The 19,571-nt window shown below is 54.3% G+C and overlaps 6 protein-coding genes across 6 annotated transcripts; 4 read left to right on the top strand and 2 right to left on the bottom strand.

Annotated features, from left to right (window-relative positions):
* The first annotated feature begins 797 nt into the window (after positions 1 to 797).
* B0T23DRAFT_178027 (uncharacterized protein) lies at positions 798 to 7,189 on the top strand. Its single transcript, XM_062833030.1, has 2 exons — positions 798 to 1,471; positions 1,525 to 7,189. The coding sequence occupies exons 1-2, from the start codon at positions 1,019 to 1,021 to the stop codon at positions 7,165 to 7,167; spliced, it is 6,096 nt and encodes a 2,031-aa protein (XP_062692358.1). The 5' UTR covers positions 798 to 1,018; the 3' UTR covers positions 7,168 to 7,189.
* A 793-nt stretch (positions 7,190 to 7,982) lies between these two features.
* On the top strand, positions 7,983 to 8,656 carry B0T23DRAFT_454760 (uncharacterized protein; the record flags this gene model as incomplete). The annotated part of the gene is made up of 2 exons (XM_062841217.1): positions 7,983 to 8,411; positions 8,645 to 8,656. The coding sequence occupies 2 exons, from the start codon at positions 7,983 to 7,985 to the stop codon at positions 8,654 to 8,656; spliced, it is 441 nt and encodes a 146-aa protein (XP_062692357.1).
* A 25-nt stretch (positions 8,657 to 8,681) lies between these two features.
* Positions 8,682 to 10,753, bottom strand: B0T23DRAFT_444431 (Alpha/Beta hydrolase protein). The gene has a single exon (XM_062840897.1). It carries the CDS (start codon positions 10,528 to 10,530, stop codon positions 8,869 to 8,871), a length of 1,662 nt encoding a protein of 553 aa, XP_062692356.1. The 5' UTR covers positions 10,531 to 10,753; the 3' UTR covers positions 8,682 to 8,868.
* A 367-nt stretch (positions 10,754 to 11,120) lies between these two features.
* On the bottom strand, positions 11,121 to 15,625 carry B0T23DRAFT_177950 (RNA dependent RNA polymerase-domain-containing protein). Its single transcript, XM_062833029.1, has 4 exons — positions 15,544 to 15,625; positions 12,557 to 15,492; positions 12,189 to 12,503; positions 11,121 to 12,118 (listed from the first exon to the last, which is right to left on the bottom strand). Exons 2-4 carry the CDS (start codon positions 15,436 to 15,438, stop codon positions 11,266 to 11,268), a joined length of 4,050 nt encoding a protein of 1,349 aa, XP_062692355.1. The 5' UTR covers positions 15,439 to 15,492; positions 15,544 to 15,625; the 3' UTR covers positions 11,121 to 11,265.
* B0T23DRAFT_177926 (uncharacterized protein) lies at positions 15,521 to 16,574 on the top strand. Its single transcript, XM_062833028.1, has one exon. The coding sequence runs from the start codon at positions 15,762 to 15,764 to the stop codon at positions 16,377 to 16,379; it is 618 nt and encodes a 205-aa protein (XP_062692354.1). The 5' UTR covers positions 15,521 to 15,761; the 3' UTR covers positions 16,380 to 16,574.
* A 905-nt stretch (positions 16,575 to 17,479) lies between these two features.
* Positions 17,480 to 18,756, top strand: B0T23DRAFT_405891 (uncharacterized protein; the record flags this gene model as incomplete). Its single annotated transcript, XM_062839061.1, has 2 exons — positions 17,480 to 18,116; positions 18,188 to 18,756. The coding sequence occupies 2 exons, from the start codon at positions 17,480 to 17,482 to the stop codon at positions 18,754 to 18,756; spliced, it is 1,206 nt and encodes a 401-aa protein (XP_062692353.1).
* Positions 18,757 to 19,571: the final 815 nt, after the last annotated feature.

The raw sequence follows: 19,571 nt of genomic DNA, 5'->3' as shown, positions 1-19,571 counted from the left end.
TGGACAGGACAGGGGACCGACCAAAATTTTCTCACTTTTTCCAGCACTTGAACCCTGGGGACGCCCAAGCGAAAACCATATCCACTGGCCAATTGTGAGGTCGGATCCGAGAAGACTGGGCAGAGTTGCTCGGCCGAGTTGACGGCAGGAACTCCTTCTTTGGTAATGAATGTCACGAGTGTGGTGTCACCAATTCTTTCAAAGGCAGACCGTTCACCATGAAGACCAGAAAGAGAAAAAAAGATGAATGTGTCACACCAATCGAGCATGGTTCCTCCAAAGAGGTCCCACGTTCCGTCCCCGCCACGTTCAATCTCAACGTCTCACAGTCCCGGATCAAATCTTATCAGATGGTGATGATCAAGGATGAAACTCGCGCGTGTGATCCATTCCGAATCCTTTACCTTTGGCCCACACGCACAGCACCACGCGCGGATGAGGAGGGAACCTTGTCGTCGACCCTTACGACCACCACTTCCGATACGCGGTGCCATCCTGAGCCGAGTGGGGTGAGTCTAGCCAGATGCTTTCGACCTTCCTTCGTTTCGTTCCCTGTGATAGCCACGCGCGTGTAGCTCTGTCACCGGACCATGCCATGGCCCAGTCACGTTCAGCCATGGCGGTTTTCTCTAGTGACACCAACAGCTTCATCATCGTCTTCTGCTCTTGAGTGAAAATAATAAAGTGTGAATACAGACATACGGTAGGACGGGAATAGACTCATACACAACCCTTTCCCATCTGTGTCCTTCCTTCCTACCAACGGACCCTCCACCACGTCCTGTCCTCATCTCGCCCGCTTATTTACCCCATATTGTGTAGTTCCGTCCATTCGTTCATCACTCAAGTCGATCATCGACGTCACCGTATCTTCTATCCTATCTTACCCGTCCATCGACGTATCACAACAACACGCGCAAGAGCGGCAGTAATACGCCTCTCTTTCCAACATACCCACCGAGTCGATAATCCAGTACTCCCAAAAAGGAACCAGTGACAAGACACCACCACCATCACCATGCAGCAAGTCGTACAAGGAGCCCTCTCTTTTCTCGGCCTCAACGGCCAGAGCAGCAACACCACCAGTCACCTCTTCGACACACGAGGTCTGGAGACAATATCCAGGCCACTGTCCATACCAACACAAAACGGCGTTTCCTTACTAGACGCATCTCTCCTAGCATGGCTGTTGCTTCTCCAGAGAGAGCGAGGAGAAGATGATCGGGTAGAAAACTTCAACTGGGGACGGAGAACAGCTGATGGGGCGGAAACGTCGTCACAGTTCTCTGTCAAGGCAGTGTTGGGTTCTGAAGGGCTTGATCAAACGGTGACTGTGAAGAATGTACTTGAGGCGCTGAAGAAGGTCACCGGGCAAGAGGTGACAGAGGAGAACAGGACCTTGTTCTTCAATGATGGAAAGGAGGCGCCCGAGAAGATCAAGGAAGAGGGATATGAGACTGCTCAGCGGCTGGTATGTCTTCTCTCCTCCCAGGTTCGAGTTGCCGTGACTAACATGATCATCAGAACTGGAAATTCCAACTCGAGCTCTTTCCCTCAGAAGACGCCGAGCAACATGACCTCGCTCTCCAAGTCTACTGGTTCAAGAACGTTCTCGACGCTCTCACCACTTCCCAAGTCACCATCCGCCTGAACGCCTTCACCGAGCTTCTCAACCTCATCCTCTCCTCTCCCGAGACAACCTCCATCTCCTCCCTCCTCGCCCCTCTCCCCTGCGATCTTAATCAGATCTGGGCCTTCAACGCCGTCGTGCCCCCCTTGATCGATCGCACTATGCAGGACATCATCTCCGAGCAAGCCGCCGCCAACCCCTCCAAGCCGGCCGTCTCCTCCTGGGACGGCGAGTTCACCTACGCCGAGGTGGAGTCCAAGTCCGACCTTTTGGCTCGCCACCTGGTCTCCCGCGGCGTTAAGCTCGGCGGCGTGGCCCCGCTCATGTTTGAGAAATCCCGCTGGACTATCGTCGCCTTGCTGGCCGTAATGAAAGCCGGCTCCGCATTTGCTCTCACCGATCCCACCTCGCAGCCTGAAGGCCGTTTGCGCGTGATGGTCGAGCAGACCGGTGGCGACATCATCGTCGCTTCTGCTTCCCAGACTGAACTTGCAGAGGTCTGTCTCCCCTCTCCTTCTGGAGGAAGCAAAGGACAGGTCATCACCGTCTCTGATGAGCTATTTACCATCCTCTCTCAAACCCCCGAGCTTACCACGGTGACACTGCCCGTGATCCCCACAGAAACAAGTCCCCTCTACATCCAATTCACCTCCGGCTCCACCGGCAAACCAAAAGGCGTCGTCATCTCCCACGCCAACTACACCTCCGGCGCCCTGCCTCGCGCCGAAGCAGTCGGTTACAAGTCTTCTTCCCGCTGCTTCGAGTTCGCTTCCTACGCTTTTGACGTTTCCATCGATTGCATGCTCTGCACCCTCGCTGTCGGCGGAACCATCTGCATTCCGTCTGACGCTGATCGCATGAACGATCTCGGGGGCGCCATTCTCAAGAGCGGAGCAAACATGGCGCACATGACTCCTTCCGTTGCTCGAGTGCTTGATCCAGAAGTTATCAAGGGTCTTGATGTCCTTGGCTTGGGCGGTGAAGCAGTCTCTGCTGCTGATGCAGCTGCTTGGTCGCGCGGCAAGACATCGGTGATTGTTGCGTATGGACCGAGTGAATGCACTGTTGGATGTACCGTCAACAATGTCTTTGCGAGAGACGAGGAGGCCAAGAAGAAGAAGGGGTTCACTACCGGAAACATTGGCACCGGCGTTGGTGGATGCGGATGGGTCGTTGATCCCAATGATCATGACCGTCTCGTGCCCGTGGGAGCAGTGGGTGAACTGCTCATGGAGGGCCCCGTCGTGGGACTTGGGTACCTCGGTGAAGAGGAAAAGACCAAGGAGGTGTTCATCCAAGACCCCAAGTGGCTCATTGCTGGGCATGGCGATGCTCACCCGGGCAGAAAGGGAAGGCTGTACAAGACTGGTGATTTGGTCCGGTACGATGCCGATGGTTCGGGGGCTTTTGTCTTTGTTGGACGCAAAGATGCACAGGTCAAGCTGAGAGGCCAGAGAGTGGAGTTGGTTGAGATTGAACACCATCTGCGTGCCAAGTTGCCAAGTGGTGTGAAGATTGCTGCTGAGGTCATCAAGCCTAGTGGTGGTGATCCCACGCTGGTTGCTTTCCTGGCGGAGACGAGCTCAACGGGTATCTCGGCCAAAGACGCCTTGCAGAGTGTTGTTGAGGGTGAGGTTAGCTTCTCTCCTGAGCTGCAGGCTGCGCTGGATGGGATTGAGGAGGTGCTGGGCATTGATCTGCCTAGGTACATGGTTCCTAATGCGTATATCCCCCTTCGTGAGATGCCCTCGCTTGTGTCGGGCAAGATTGATCGCAAGACGCTGAGGGCTATGGGAGCTGCGATGACCAGGGAGCAAGTCTCTGGTAGTGCGAAGAGGGCCAAACAGGGTGGCGATGGCGGTGCTCCTACTACCGAGATGGAGATTGCTCTTCACAAGGTCTGGAAGCAGTTGCTCGGTACCGAGCAGGAGATTGCCGCTGGCGATAGCTTCTTTACTGTTGGCGGTGACTCTCTCAGGGCCATGAGACTCATTGCTGCTGCCAGAGCGGAGGGCGTCAAGCTCACTGTTGCTGATGTCTTCCGGTATCCCGTCCTCAGAGACATGGCTGTCGTCGCCACCAAGGTTGACACACAAGACGCGGATGGCAAGGATAGCAATGAGGTTGCTCCCTTCTCTCTGCTTGAAAGCGACTGGGCTATCGAAGACGTCAAGGCCGAGGCCAACAAGCACTGCGATATCGATAAGGACGCCGTCGAGGACGTCTACCCCTGTACTCCCCTCCAAGAAGCGCTCATGGCTTTGTCCGCCAAGGTCAAGGAAGCCTACGTTGCCCAGCGTGTGCTCAAAATGGAAGGCCAAGCCGCCGCCGACAAGCTCAAGGCCGCCTTTGAAGCCATCAACGCCGACTGCGCCATCCTCCGCACCCGCATCATCCACTCCCCGCGCGGCCTGATGCAAGTCGTCGTCAAGGAGCCTCTGCACTGGCACTCCGCCCCTACCCTCGCCGAGTACCTCGAGACCGACCGCAACGAAGAAATGGACCTCGGCAAGCCTCTCGTGCGCTACGGCCTCATCCAGGACGGCGACGCCTACCACTTTGTCCTGACCATGCACCACGCTTTGTATGATGGCTGGTCCATGCCCCTCGTCGTCGACCGCGTCAACCAGGCCTACCAGGGTCTCATCCCGCGTAAGCCCGCCGCGGAATTTAAGCACTTCATCAACTACCTCAACAACACCCTCGACCGCGCCGCCTGCGACGCCTACTGGAAGGATCAACTCGCCGGTGCCACCGGTTCGCAATTCCCCGCCTTGCCATTTGAGGGGTACCAAACCCGCGCCGACTCCCTCTGGGAGCTCTACGTCTCTCTCGACGGGCGCAAACCCCCTTCTTCGCCCAACACCACCATCACCCTCGCCACCATCGTGCGCGCTGCCTGGGCCCTGGTAGCCAGCCAATACACAGCCGGCAACAACGACATTGTCTTCGGCGAGACGCTCACGGGGCGTAACGCCCCCATCGTCGGCGCAGATGAGATTGAAGGTCCCATGATCACCACCGTTCCTGTTCGCGTGTGTGTTGATCGCGAGCAGACTGTCGCCGAGTACTTGCAGCAGGTAGCTGAACAAATGATCACGCAGATCCCTTACGAACACGCAGGTCTGCAGCACATCCGTCGCTTGTCCGACGACGCGCTGCAAGCGTGCGAGTTGAGGACGGGTATTGTGCTGCATCCTGCTGCGGGCGAGGTGGGCGTTACCGAGAACACGCCGGCGAATGGACTGGTTCCGGCGGGTGATAGCGAGGCGGCGCAGGAGGCGTTGAAGTTCAATACGTATGCGTTGATGCTGGTTTGCTCGTTGGAGGCGGATGGGTTCCTGGTCATGGCGTCTTTTGATTCCAAGACGGTGGAGATGGGTGTGGTCAAGAAGGCGTTGGATCAGTTGCAGGTGGTGGTGAGGCAGTTGTGTGAAGAGGGCAGTGGGGAGAAGAAGGTGGGACAGTTGGAGTGTTTGACGGAGAAGGATCAGGAGGAGGTGAAGAAGTTGGTGGGTGCTACGAACCTCACTGCTGAGTCTGATCCTTTTGTTGGGGGTATCACTGCGGAGGATGTGGAAGGGGTGTGGATTGTTGATGCTGCTGATGCTGGCAGGCTGGTGCCCGTTGGTGCGGCGGGCGAGTTGGTTGTTGAGACCATCAAGGAACTTGCTGCGCCTGTTACTCTTCTCGCTGAGAAACCGGCCTGGTACGAGGGAAGCAAGAAGCTATACAAGACTGGTCAGCTCGCCAAGTTCAAGGTCGACGGCGAGTCTGCCTCCCTCTGCATCCTTAAGGCTACCGAGCCCAAGACCGAGGTGGCCAAGAAGAAGGTTGCTTCCTCCGTCGCTCCCTCCGCTGTTGCTGCCACTTCGGCCAAGCAAAAGACACTGCGCAAGATTTGGGCCAAGCTGCTCAAGGTCAAGGAGGATAGCATCTACCTCGGCGATAGCTTCTTCAACCGCGGTGGCGACTCCATTACTGCCATGAAGCTGGTGTCGGAGGCACGCCAGCAGGGTCTCAAGATTAGCGTTGCGCAGGTTTTTGCCAACCGCACGCTGTTCGACATGGCCAATGTCATGCAAACCACCGGTGCCGTGGTTGACGCCTCGGAGAAGGTTGAGACCGAGTACAAGCCTTTCTCTCTGCTCGAGGACAACAACAAGGCCAGCGTCATGGAGGTCGTCAAGAACAGTTTGGTCGACAAGTCGTGGACCATCGCCGACATCCTCCCCACCCGTCCCCTCCAGGAGATCGCCGTCCGCGGCACCGTCGAGCTCCCCCGTTTCTCTCTCCGCTACGAGCTGATGCACTTCAACGGCATGGTTGACAAGGCCGCCCTCTTCCGCGCGTGCCACGAAGTCGTCGCACGCAACGAAATCCTACGCACCGTCTTCGTCCGCGACGCTTCCAACACCTGCTACGGCGCCGTCATCGACAACCTCATCACCTCCATCGCCGAGTACGAAATCGACGCCGACGCCGACGTCAAGGACTTCGCCTCCCAAGTGTGCCGCCTCGATTCGCAAACCCGCATGCCATACGGTTCCTCCTTTGTGAAATGGTTCTTCATCACCAACGGCACTTCCCAATGCTCGCTCGCCTTCCGGCTATCGCACGCCCAATACGACGAGATCTGCCTCCCCATCATGCTCCACCAGTTCCACCAACTCTACTTGTCTTCCCCAGAGTCTTCCATCCCTCCTTCCTACCCCTTCTCCCACTTCGTCGCACACACCCTCCGCGACTCCATCCCCGCCGCCATTCCCTACTGGCGCAACCTCCTCTCCGGCTCAAGCGGAATCACCCGCTTCCGCCCCTCCACCCCTATTACATCCCGTAAGCACTTCGCCATCCACCGCGCCGTCAACATCTCCTCCCGCTCGCGCGACGTCACCATCGCGACCCTTCCCTCCGCCGCCTGGGCTTTGGCTCTCGCTCGCCACGTGGGTGGTCCAGACGTCCTCTTCGGCGAAGTCTCCTCCGGTCGTTCCGTCGACGTCCCTGGCATCAAGGACACCAATGCCGTCACTGGCCCGACATGGCAATACGTACCTGCCCGAATCCAATTCAACAACGCGTCCAAACCTCTTCGTACAGGCCACGATTTGCTGGTGGAGATGCAGACGCAGCATATGGCTTCTTCAGCGTATGATTGTATGGGGCTGGAAGAGATTGTCAAGACTTGTACGGATTGGAAACTGGAAAAAGATATGTGGTTTGATACTGTGGTGCATCAGGATGTGGCGCATGTGGAGAAATTGGAGTTTTCCTCTGTTTCTGGGGATGGGGGAGAGGAAAAGAAGACTGGAGCAAAGGCGGAGTTTGAAACGATGTATTGCTTTGAGGAACCGTTGAGGGAGTGGAAGGTGCAGGCTTTTAGGGATGAGAAGGGCGAGGAGATGGTGTTGGAGATTGTCACGATGGAGTGCTGGAAGGAGGAGGCGGAGGTGGTGTTGGGAGAGGTTTGTGAGGCGTTGAAGCAGTTGGTGGAGAGGCCTTGGGAGGAGTTGGATGTTGCGAGGTTGGAGGAGTAGGCTTGAGTTTGCTAAGCGGTGACAGAGCGTCGTTGTTGTGGCTTCAATGGGGGTTAGTATACAAGGGTGATTTTGTTCGCTTGTTGATTATCTCGGTTGTCTGTCCTGCTTGGTACTGTGTTAATATTTGTTGACTAACGTTCTTGGATTTATGATTTTCCGTCTGTTCGTGTACGTATTTTTGTTCTTTTGCTGGTTCGATGCTTAAAATTATGGATTCCCATCGCAAGACTCTACAGACAGCTGAGAATCCTATTACCAACCCTTTGATCAGTCTCAAATTGAACAGCTCAGTCGCGATCCCAATTCACTGGTTGCACTAACAGGCTACCTCCGTGTGCAGGCAAGCAATCGGCCAGTGTCACCAGCGTACTGACTGACCCCTTTGGTTTCTGGCACATGACAATCTCGTGCAAGGCAAACGACCCATTTCCGGCTTCCGAGAGAGAGATATACACATCTTCGCCATGAGTGGCCAATGGTTTTTGAACAGTCGAGTTGTATGAGCCGCAAAGCGTTCCGCGTGTGTTTTTGTCCGTGTTGCCTGTCATGGCTGTCAAAGACACATGATGGTGTTGGTAATTCGACATACCCGACTTAGGTTGGACACTACGTGGTTCATACATCTTCTTCTTCCGGTCTTTGTTGAACCACGAGGACAATCTTGCAACGCGCCCTATAAAAGTCATTATCCTTCCTGACAAAAGCCAATAGTCCTTCTATACTTGAACGCCTTCAACTCTCGTCTCTTGTCTCGCTTCTTATTATACCTATTCCACTGACCCCCACCCAATAACAACCCACCACCTTCAACAATGTCCTCCCTCAGATCCCTCCTCTTTCTCAGTCTCTTCTCCCTCCTCCAATACCATGCTTCTCTCGCCCTTGCCCTACCCGCTACCACAACCACCACAACCACCGACAACGACATCCTTGCCCCCAGCTTAAACACCCCCAACGACCCAAACTTCGACCTCAATAACCCCGTCCTCAACTCCAACTACAAACCCAACGTAACCGAATTCAGCACCACCGACCATCTCCTTGACGACGTGACACTCATCTGCCCTTCCCCCCGCGCCCCTCAGTTCGGATCCACCTCCGGTGCCTGGAAGGTTCTCAACCATCTCAAGACACTGGACAACAACGGTCCGCCTCTCCCTGGAGCTTTTGAGCATGCGGATGGGTGTAGACGGATGATGGGATGTGAGGAGGGGTTGGGTGTGTTTTGGTGTGTTGGGGATGTGAGTTTCTTTTTTCTCTCTCTCTTTTTTTTTTTTTCTTCTTCTTCTTCTTCTTCTTCTTTTTTTCTTCTCTCTCTTTTTCTCTCTTCCTTTTCCCCTTGTTTTTTTTTTTTTTTTTTGCTTTGTTTTCACCTCTCCTTCCAGGGTTCTGTACTTGAATATAGTAAAAAGAAGGAAGAGAAAAGAAAAAAAAAACGAAAAAAGAAAAAAAGAAAAAAAGAAAAAAAAAACAGGCTGATGGCTAACGAACTTTGTTTGACAGGTGGCATGGACCTACCAAAAAAAAAGAAAAAAAAAAAAAATTCTCGGCGCATCTACCCACCGTGTCCACGCATAGAACTCCCTCCCACCTGAACAAAAACAAACAACAAATCGTACATCCATGAAATTCAACACCAAAGAACCAAAACCTCTCATTTCATTACGTATCATACAGAACTGAACTCTCGGTCCGCCCTCAAATAAAATCCTTCACAACCTCCCAAAACCCCTCCGGGCACTCACACATCGGCAAATGTCCCGCCTCCTTCACCACCTTCAACTCACCCCCCTTCTCCCCCAATAGACCCCTAAACCCATCCATAGCCTTCACCAAAGCCCCCTTCCCATCCCCCTCCCCCACCACAAACAATCCCTCCACCCCTTGGACTTCCCTCATCTTCTCTCGCAAATCATACCCCCACAAAGCCTGACAACTCCACCTGAACCCCTCTACACTATTCCCCGCCACCATCTCCGTCATCCACTGCACCACCTCCTTCTTCTTCTCCATCGTATTCGGATGGAACCACCTCTCCACCGTAACCCCCGCCAACTGGTCCCTCAGTCCTCTACCCTCATCAGCTTCAGCAACGGCAATCCGATCCTTCCACGCTTGGGTATTGGCTTCGGAGCTCGCAGCATTAAAGTCGCACGCCACGAACTTTTGCAAGCGAGAAGGGTGACGAATAGCAAAGTTGAGCGTCGTGGCGCCGCCCATGCTTACGCCTACCAGAGTCTGCAGCTTATCGATGCGAAGAGCATCGAGAAGAGAAGCAAGGTCATCTGCTAAGAGGTCTAGAGTTGCTGGTTGAGGGGGAGACGGAATCGAGTGTCGACCGCGCGTATCGTACCGGAGGATACGCAAGTCAGGTCGAGACGTCTTGAGGATCTTCACTAGGGGATCCCACATGTGTAGAGAAGTAAGGAGGGAGTTGGAAAAGGCGATGACGGGGGCAGAAGGGGAGGGGTTGCCTTCTAACTGGTACGGGATAATCAGGCCGTCGTGCGGGGTGGTGATGTAGCTATTGATAATGGGGCCGTCAGGGCTGGTGCCAGGGGTGGTCGTGAGGCGCGGGGAAACAGCGGAAAAGGCGGCCGAGGCGGGTAAGGCAGAGAGGTGCTGCAGGTCGCGGGGCGCGGGACCAAAGACGTAGAAGAGCGAGTACGTCCTGCGGCCTTTGGTGGTGATGTACTTGTTGAACACCTCGGTGCGCCAGGGCGTGTCCATGGAGGCCTTGTGCTCGGGGCCGCCGAGGCCGTTTTCGGCGGCGTATTCGTGCAGGGTGATGATTTTGGTTTCACCGGCGTTGGAACCTCCCTCGATGGATGAAGGCGTGCGCAAAACGCGACTGCGCAGCCAGCCGGGGATCTTGGACAGCATGGGGATGTGTTCCTCCTGGTACCACTGGATGACCTTTTCGGCGGCGTCAGGCTCTTGGGTCAGGTTGAGCGAGACGTCGACAGCCACCAGGACGCGGCCCTCTGCTTCGGCGTCAGTGCACTGCTCGGCCGGCTTGAAGGACGGGGCTTCCTGGGTCCAGATGAGATCGAAGAAGAAACGGTCGACCTTGACCTGCCCGATGGTCTCGGCCTCGCGGGGGGACCGATTGGCGCGCAGATCGAGGTAGGTGGGCGTCAGGAGGTGAGCCATGTCGGTCACGTCGTAGGCGGCCAGAAAGTGCGGCTGTTGGCCGTCGGTGGCCTGGTAACGCAGGCCGTTGGAGAAGATCTGGGGAAGACGCAGACGGGTAGGGCCGTGCTCGTTGTTGTACCATTCGTGGAACTGATCGAGCGAGAGGCCCTCCTGGGGCTGCATTGTCACGTAGAGCATTCCCTGTCCGTTCTTTGCGGCCGCCATTGTTGCTGCTGCTGTTGGGTCTCTTGAGATACTGGAATTGGTGGTGATGAGAAGTCAAGAGAACAAGTAGTACCTGTAAAGCTTGGGATTTATTGACGAGGTTGATGTCTGGATGTTGGCCAACTCGTTCTTGGTGGAGCAATTCGCTAAGACCCGATGTCAACTCCCGCTGTGGGCCTGTTGTTTCTGACAAAGTGTTGTTTGGTGACGGTTTGTTTACACCGGAATATTTGCTATGGAGGTGGGAATGATCACTCACTCGACCGCTGAAACTGTTGGAATTTGTGAGATAACAGGCATTCAAATACTCTGCAACTCATCACACAGCAATCATGATCGGAGTGACGTCGGAGTGGATGGGTGCAACCGCCCGCCATCTCCGGCCCTGCGGCTCGGCTCTTGGTTTGCTGGCGGCAAAGCATTTTCCCGCCGCTGTCGCCCGGCATTTTAGTGGAGGGGAGATCTAATTTGCGGGGTACACATCCGGGGTGCCGGGCAACAGCCGGGAAATGGACCCCAGCACTCTCCCGTCAACAACACCTGCCTGGCTGAGGTATTCAACTTCTGTTTATATTGCAAGAAATAACCAACGATCCCAAACGTGAGCTGGAGTAAAAGACAAGAAAGGAGTTTCATCAAAGTCGTGATATCCAAAAACATTTCCTCTTCTTCAACCTCTGAATCCCCGCTACCCACCCGTCAACTTCCCCGCTGGCCTTCAATGTCCGCAGAATCCTAATTTCTCTGATAAATCTGCATCTGCGCATATTGAGCTGCAAGTTGGGCCACCAGGTCCGCAGGTGTCAATCTAACTGGCATGTTTGCAGGCGCCGCACTTGGCACCTGTCCTCCTGAAGTGCCCGCTGTTCTTGCGGCAGCCTGTGCATGCACCAATTCCGGCTGATAGCCTGGGTATAGCCTTGTAGGGCTGTTGAATATGCCATCTCGCGTGTCCGACCCACTACTAGGCGTGTAGTTGGATCCGGAGCTCGGGGTCGTTGGCGCTGACGTGCTGCTTGGTGAGCCCGAATCAAACGCAGCACCAGTATCGGCGGTTTGTATGGTCGCCGCCTCAGCCGCCGTGTTAACATCCACACGAGCGGGCTGCCGATGGCCTCCTCTACCTCCCCGACCTGCAACGCGGCTCCCTCCCCGGACACCGACGAAGCCACCACTTCTAGCGGCGTGTCTAAGCCTGATCTTTTGCTCCTGCGCCTTGATCTCGAGAAGCAAGGCCGAACCCGCCACAAGCCGGAAGCTTTCAAGGCCTGTAGCGATTTGACGCTTCCAGGATTCTTGGGGTCGGCTTTTCTTCTCACCTGCCACGTAAAAGCAGGCAAGGCAGAGCTCCAATGCGTGGAGCTCCGATGTAGCTTCCTCAGGCGGAGTGGAGGGACGCAATACATTTGTCACCATTTTGGTTATGCGGGCAAACGCGTCCGACAGCTTTGATGACTTGTCTCGCTGCCGCCTGCTCTGAATGCCTTTCTTGTTTAGGATAAATCCCATGACAACTTCCAGCTCTTTGAGGGGCTGGGTCGGAGAGTCAGCAAACTCTACCATGGCGTCTCTTATGGCGTCTTCGTAACTGATAACATGACAAATCATGTTAGTTGGTTGCAACCATGAGCAACGACGGGGAAAGGCTGGTGGCTTACGCTTCACAGATTCGGCGGGCTTCGTCAAGACGATGTTGCCACCGCACTTGTCCAATACCGCGGATACGTTTCAACAGGGATGATTCCACTTCCGTCCAAAACGGAACACCACCCGATGGGACTTCCAGCTTGATGTTCTTGGTCCATATCTTCTTTTCATCCACGGCACGGAAAAGATGTCCCAATATCTTGTCCGATTTGTAGTATTTGTACCGCGGTGTGTCGTCTCCATCATCGTCGTCTTGCCTAAGGTACTGCTCTTCCATGTCGATCGTGGACTTGTCATGGATCTTAATGTCTGGCCCGTTCACCAGGCTGGCAGTCATCATTAGCAGGGAACTGAAGCAGGAAGGTATGTCGGCACTTACAAATCAGGCCGATACATTGGTGGCCTTGGTAACTCGGTGATATCCACGTGAATCCCCGACTTGGAGAAGTCAACCGCTTTAGAGTGCAATGCTGCCAGCTTGAGACAGTCTGCATCCTGCGTTCCCTTATCGCGTTCGTCCGCGAGGATCATGTGCCGAACCGCAATTACCCCCAGGTGATCGGCTTTCATAAACTCCACGAAGAAATCAGCCATGTCCTTTGACGTGACCTCGCGATTCAGTTTCAAGGGCTCGACACGTGGATAATCGGCCGCAGCGAAAGTTTTGAGTGTGGAAACGATCCTCTGATCCCAGATCACGTTAAAAGTGTCGCCATCCAAGTCACCGCCCGACAGCTGACTAGGCAGGTCACGTTCACCGTTTTGACTGAACACGATGCAGTTTTTCAGTTCTCTGAGAGGGTGCCCTGCCGGTGGAATGACATTGTGGGCAATCTGGATGTCTCCAGGGTGCAAGGCTGGAGACCTGGTCACCACAACGGGGCCAGCAGTGGGAGGGTCCTTGAAGCGACCGTCCACGGTCTCAAAAGTCACGTATACTTCGCCTTCGCGCAATAGGCCTGTCTCGTCCATGACACCAAACAGAGTAACGCCATAGGGAACCGGGATTCTAGCCTTGTGCTTGAGCAAGCGTAGCTCTCTAAGCACGACAGCTTCGACAATACCGCGAAGAAACTGGTCTCTCCGGTAGTCGATGCTCATTTTGTCAAGGTCTTTGAGAAACTGGCTGAGGTGTACAGAATCTCCGACACACTGCAGCTTGAGAAAGGTTGCCACGTTCTGGACGTTATCCGTGATTGCCCGAAGACGTTGGAGTTCCTTTTCTTGGAGCTTCATGAACCACTGGGCAGGGGCGCGCATGTCCTCGAGAATCTTGATCATCTGACGGTTCAGCATCAAAGGAATTGGCTTTGAAGCCATGTCGCATATCTCGAGATGTTCCTCATCACGGCTGCGGAACTTCTCCATGGAATCCCTGATACAGATTTGCCTCCCAGGTAGCCGGGCATCAAGAGCTAACATGCCCTTTGCTCCAGCCCATCGAACCTGCAAGCAATTGGGATAGCCCTTGGATTCGGGAATCTCGCGATGAATCACCTCGAGGGCACCCTGCGAAATTATCCCAACGCCATCACTGAACACGCGTTCGTTTCGTTTGACGTCCCTTTGCCTTATCACATCTATACCGTGAGTGTCGAGCGAAACGGAATATGGTGTCTCTGAAAAGGCCTGGCCTATGCGTGCCGCACGTCGCGCTGGCGACTTGATGTTGCCGAAATCGCCCAAACCCTCAATGATGTTATTAGCTAATTGCAATCTACCGTTGTAAATGAAAGGCGCCGCTAGCCAAAGGCTATGTGCTCGGAGGGAGGAATGGGAGAAGCCGAGAAACCTGTAAACCCGCCCACCAACTGAGATGCCATTGGTCAAGACGTCTTTAAATCTCTGATATATGGCGTCCATGGAAACCGCCGAGTTGAAAAAGAGGTCCTGTCCATCCTCTTCGCCGAACTGGACTCGAAGGAAGTGGTCCTGGTGTTCTGGAAACTTTCGAAGGATCCTGTTCTTGGCTTCCAGTTCAGGCCCGTGAAGTTCGATTCGGGTTGGTGTGACAAGTGCCCGATAGATCTTGGTAAGACCGGGAGGAATCTCTTCGTTTAACCGCAGGGTGTAGCCCTCACGCATGCGCTTCTCCGTTTTCTTCAAGTGTTCAATAATCCCTTCGACCTCAAACTGAGCGAGCGCCTCTGCGCTCGAGAGGCTCGGCGACGGCCAGTCGATGGTTTTGAAGAGGTCCTTGAAGGCATCAACCGAAATGGGATCCTGCCGCTGACCTGAGCGTCGGGCCGCTTCGAACATATCAGCTAAGCGCTTGGCTAGCTTTAGCACGGTTGTCGGATGAAGATACGACATGTACACCAGCGCTTGGAGATTGAAGAGCAGGCTGTAAGGCAACGTATCTCTACCTTCGTACTCCAGAAGAGCCGCCCTAAGCCTGTCAACTGCAACTGGATATGCATCTTGCGGAGATGTGGTTTGAATGGCGAATGTATAACGCGTGACCCAGAACATTTCTTGCTCATTCAGTCCATTAATGGCGGTACGGAAGTCACTCCCTCTGTAGCTACCCTGGTTCTGTTTTAAATGTTTTTCCGAAACCTTGAAATGATAGACGAGGCAGAATTTTGATACTTTGGCGTGGTTACTATCACATGCCTCGAGGCGCATCTTCTGTCTGAATCGATCGGATCGAATTTCCGGCGAGAGAAACGTAGGGGCGTATGTGAGAGTGACAGCGACGTGTCCATCATTCGACCAGACGAGTTCTTGGATGCTTCGGTATGGGATGCAGACCTGAGATCCAACCAAAGAGGTAATGACGAGGTCGTGCTTGGCGAACTTTGCTGAGACGCGCAGGGGGGATGACCACTCGGTGATGAAGGTCAAGTTGCCGTCGATGTAGGACCAATGTCCGCAGTCAAGAACGTCGGCATCAAGTGCTAAAGTTGGCGTGCGTGCAGGCCGGGCATTGTTGCTCGTATTCTCCTCCCACGCCTTCTTTCGCCTTTCCTCTTCTTCAGCCTCGTAAAGAATGCCGTTGACCAAGTTCTTCAGATCCTTTGGCTGGGGCTTGCTGACCCTGCATTCGGCCTGCTGATTCATGATAGAAAGACGAGGGTGCTTCGCGAGGAAGTCCAGCGCTTCCCTGGCGGTGATAAAGATGACTTTCCCAAAGGGTTGGTTGGACCGTTTATTGCAGTCATAGTGACGGATGCCGAGGTTGTCCATGAACGGCTTCAAATGATTTGTCAAGCTTCTCTCGGAGAGGTCTCGAGGAAGGTTCTTGATGAAGACCTCCATGGTGGGCGAGGGGATGATTTGTGCTTGAGGCTGTCGAGCAGCTATTTACAAGGGCTATATGGGTGTCAGCATTTTTGGATCAACATGTTTGAGAGAGAAGCTCACCAACGGTTGACTGAGTGATTGAGCACTAACTGCTCCAACTTGGGACAAATTGAGGACTTGGATAGCTTGGTGGGCGGACGGAATGGCAGGCGCGTTGAACGTGCGTCCGTCAACAACACAGAGAAACGAGACGACAGGCGGGAGTGGACACGCGGCGAACGCAGCCTGGGCCGTCCTGCAAAGCTGTCGTGCGCTGGGTTCTTCCTTGAAGAGTTGGGATGAGGTTAAACGACCAGATGAAGGGGGAAAACAAAACGACCTTGCCTGTCGAGTCGAGGGAACTGGACACAGGAGTTCTTTTTCACGTCGTCGAGGATGTCAGTCGTTTACCGGCGTCGACGTCCCCGCTTGGGGCTGGACGACATTTGCGACAGGCCGGTTGGCGGTTAGCGACTGTAATAGGCCCAAATGGCACTGCCTTATGCGAGAGGCCTACAGCCTGCTTCATGCCGTGCTTCTATTCCCATTCCCACAGCACGGGGCTGCCAATGGTGTCGTATCTGGTCCATCTTGACTGGGTTGAGATTTGTGATGGAGGATTTGGCAAATGTAGGAGGCCCTTTGGGACGTGCAAGGGTGCGTGTAGTCGTCGTCTCTTTTTCCATGAGTGTCCCTTCTACGTTTCTGAATGGAGCGAGAAATGCGACAACGAGATCGGAGGTGGAACTGGAGCCGTTCCTGCCTGCCGTTTTCAACAGCATCCACCTCCAAGCTCCAACACTGCCGCTGTCTCTTCCATCGCAGGAGGCAATTGCATCCGAGTGTTCTCCACAAACAATAAAATTGCGACGGGACACTGCGTCTTGATGGCATGCCGTCACCCGGATCCAATGTAACGTGAAAGGAGACTTCGACTCTGTTGTTTGCCCTTCATTTTTCACTACTTTGTGCGCGGGCAAACGCGGGCTCTGTCACCGCTGACAATTGCCTCCGGGGAACGAGCAGAAAGGGACCATTAGGGTCCAAAACCATTGCCAGAGAAATTGTGAAGGTTTGCAAATCTGACCTGCCGCCGGCACAAGAGGGGAGTGATTTCGTGAGAAGTTGACAATGGGGTGATCCTAGAGGAACCGGGCAACACTTTCAAAGGGCTGACAAAGCTGCAAGACAGCTAGCTTGATCCCTGCTTGAGGTTGAAGCGGGGCAGTGGTCAACCGATCAACCCCCGCTAAATACCCCACCACAACACGACATCACCGCACTGCAAAAGGCAGACTCCGAGTCGACGGCTTCAATTGGTACAACTGCTTAGGTACCTATCCAAGGGTTGTGCTTTTTTGAATGGAGTGGTGAATTCCGCACCTATACTATGGTACGTATATCATGCCAGAAGCAAAGAAACGACTTTGTTGATTTGCCCGGATTTGTTCACCCTGCGTCCGCCATCCAGACGCACCCTTCAAGTTATTTCCATTACCTACAGCAAACTCTGGTGATTTGATCCCAATCATTCCCTCTTCGTGGTCACCAACGTCCAAGCACCGTCTACCAATTCACACATCAACATTGGCCCCAGACCTACGATGAAAATGTACATGTCAGGGTCATCCCGAGGTCCCACGCACCGCTATCGGCCCACAACGACATGGAATCAGAGTTCTCGTTCACGCTAGCAGAGCTCCTCTAGCGTAGCATGGCACTGCTGCGTCCAGTGCCGTCCACAGGCTCCGGCCGGTGCTATTTGCCGAACAGGTCAAGTTCCATAATCCGGGGTCTAACAAGGGGCAGCCATTGGACCCGGGACTCGGACATATCACGGTCGTCGGGCAAAAAAAAGATCTGCCCTTGACCCCTCTCCTTGCTACGGATGTATCTGCCCTCTGCCTTATAACTGGAGTCAGGGAGCTCTCCCTTTCAGTTCCAGCTTTCAGGTAGCTCTTTTCCAGCTTCTCTCCATCACCAATTACACCCACAGTCCCCCAAACACCAAATCAAGATGGCTCCCTTCCGCGCCGAACACATGGGGTCCCTCCTGCGGCCCCAAAACCTTCTCGACGCCCGTGAAGCCATCCGCGACAAGGGCCTTTCCCCCGAAGAGGCCGGACTCCCCGCCATCGAAAAGGAGGCGGTCGGCAATGTCGTCAAACTCCAGCAAGAACTCGGCTTCAAGGCCGTCAACAGCGGCGAGTTCAACCGCACCCGCTTCTGGGGCTTGATGTGGGACGAGTTTGAAGGGTCCGTCGCTCTGCAGGAAGCCGAGGCCAGCATGTTCCGCCTTTACCACCCGGACGTCGTCAGCCTGATCGAAAAGGACCGCAAGGTGATGCCTGGCGACAGTGTCATTGCGGGCGCCAAGTTGAGACACAACAGGGAGAAAAGCAAGTCGAACTTGCACGAGTTGAAGCTGGTGCAGCAGTTCACCCCGAAGGAGGAGTGGGCGAACATCAAGTTGACCATGATCACCCCGGCCTGGTTCCACATGCGCTACAAGCAGGGCAAGGCCTATGCCGAAGGCGTGTATGCGAATGACGAGGAGTACTTTGCCGACGTGGCCAAGGTTTATCAGGAGGAGCTCAAGATGCTCTATGAGGCTGGCTTGAGGAATGTGCAGTTTGATGATCCTGGTTTGGCTTGTATGTGTTCTTCTGCCCCCAATCCACTCCTCAACCCCCGTTCTTACCAACTAACACCCCCTGTCCTCCAGACTTCTGCTCCGAAGAGTTCCGCGCCGGTTACGCTTCCGACCCCGACAACACCATCTCCATCGACACTCTCCTTGACTCCTACATCAAGCTTTACAACGACTCCCTCTCCCTCCTCCCCGCCGACTTCCACACCGGCGTACACCTCTGCCGCGGAAACTTCATCGGGGGCCGCCACTTCGCCTCGGGCGCCTATGACGTGATCGCCCAGAAGCTTTTCCAAGAACTCAACGTCAACACCTTCTACCTCGAGTACGACACCGCGCGCGCCGGCGGCTTCGAGCCCCTGCAATACCTTCCCAAGAACAAGAATGTCGTGTTGGGTGTGGTGAGCACCAAGCTGAGGGAGTTGGAGAGCAAGGAGGAGGTGAAGAGGAGGGTGGAGGAGGCTGCAAGCTGGGTCGCCAAGGGCACCGGACAGAGCAGGGAGGAGGCGCTGAAGAGAGTCATGGTCAGCCCCCAGTGCGGCTTCAGTACGCATGAGAGCGGGTACCCCCTCAGCGAGGACGATCAGAGGGCCAAGTTGAGGTTGGTGAGAGAGGTTGCGGATGAGATCTGGGGGGAGGCCTAAATCAAGTGCTATGAGAAGGAGCTGGTTTTCCTTGCCGCATGTTCAACAATGGTATGGGAAAGGGGTTAGCAGGATTGGGGGCCAAAAAAAGCATATGGTTGCGAGTGGGCGGTTGGCGTATGGGATTGTCGTTTGATGGCATGGGTAGCGTGGAGTACTGGATATCAACTTCCAGCGTGGCATAGATCAAAGGGATGTTTTTGATTGGGTTCGTTATAATGAAAAGCATGTTTTTTCCAGAGATATTCGTTGTCGATTGACAAACGAAGGCTAGCCAAGGTCAGTTATACGTTAAACTTGCTCTCTTAAATGGACATGCCTAGGTAGGTAAGCTGTTTCTTTGGGAAGTTCCAATACTAGTTTGTTTGCTTATGACCTCTAGTTAACTGTCTTGGGGCGTTTATAGTACGTCTTGACTCTTGATCTGAATCGTGAACGGATGGGACTAGCAAACAAACTTTATCAGGGGCTCGAGATCTCAAAACTTCCAGAGGAACCGATCAGCACGAATGATGAAGGAACAAAACTGAAGTAACCCAACATCGCTACCTCAGGGATACTCCGTCTTCTTCATCAAGGCTAGAGACACACACCTAGGCTCGCAATCTTGCTATCATACTATTCCACACATACACTCCTTCAAGAGAATGCTCGCCCTCAAAAAGATTTTAACAGTACATCGATCCTCTTCGCGAACTTTGGGGGAACTTTCAAGTTCGTTGAAAGCTTCACGCGTGCTAAGCCAACAAACACTCTTGCCCCTTAGCGACAATCGCCATCAAAGTCCAAGCCAGCCATCCGCCACTGTGAGAATA

Source organism: Neurospora hispaniola, assembly GCF_033458365.1.
Source record: "Neurospora hispaniola strain FGSC 10403 chromosome Unknown B0T23scaffold_5, whole genome shotgun sequence".
NCBI lineage: Eukaryota > Fungi > Ascomycota > Sordariomycetes > Sordariales > Sordariaceae > Neurospora > Neurospora hispaniola.
Note: the sequence above shows the minus strand (reverse complement) of the source record. Positions and strands in the feature narration are given on the sequence as shown.

What these genes read in the sequence shown, in the direction of transcription:
- B0T23DRAFT_177926 (XM_062833028.1), top strand. Translation starts at nt 15,762, where the DNA reads ATGAGGTTAAACGACCAGATGAAGGGGGAAAACAAAACGACCTTGCCT.
- B0T23DRAFT_178027 (XM_062833030.1), top strand. Translation starts at nt 1,019, where the DNA reads ATGCAGCAAGTCGTACAAGGAGCCCTCTCTTTTCTCGGCCTCAACGGC. An exon ending in ATGAGACTGCTCAGCGGCTG is followed by an intron (nt 1,472 to 1,524) that starts GTATGTCTTCTC and finishes CATGATCATCAG; the next exon opens with AACTGGAAATTCCAACTCGA.
- B0T23DRAFT_444431 (XM_062840897.1), bottom strand. Translation starts at nt 10,530, where the DNA reads ATGGCGGCCGCAAAGAACGGACAGGGAATGCTCTACGTGACAATGCAG.
- B0T23DRAFT_177950 (XM_062833029.1), bottom strand. Translation starts at nt 15,438, where the DNA reads ATGGAGGTCTTCATCAAGAACCTTCCTCGAGACCTCTCCGAGAGAAGC. An exon ending in CCAATGTATCGGCCTGATTT is followed by an intron (nt 12,504 to 12,556) that starts GTAAGTGCCGAC and finishes GATGACTGCCAG; the next exon opens with CCTGGTGAACGGGCCAGACA. An exon ending in GCCCGCCGAATCTGTGAAGC is followed by an intron (nt 12,119 to 12,188) that starts GTAAGCCACCAG and finishes TCATGTTATCAG; the next exon opens with TTACGAAGACGCCATAAGAG.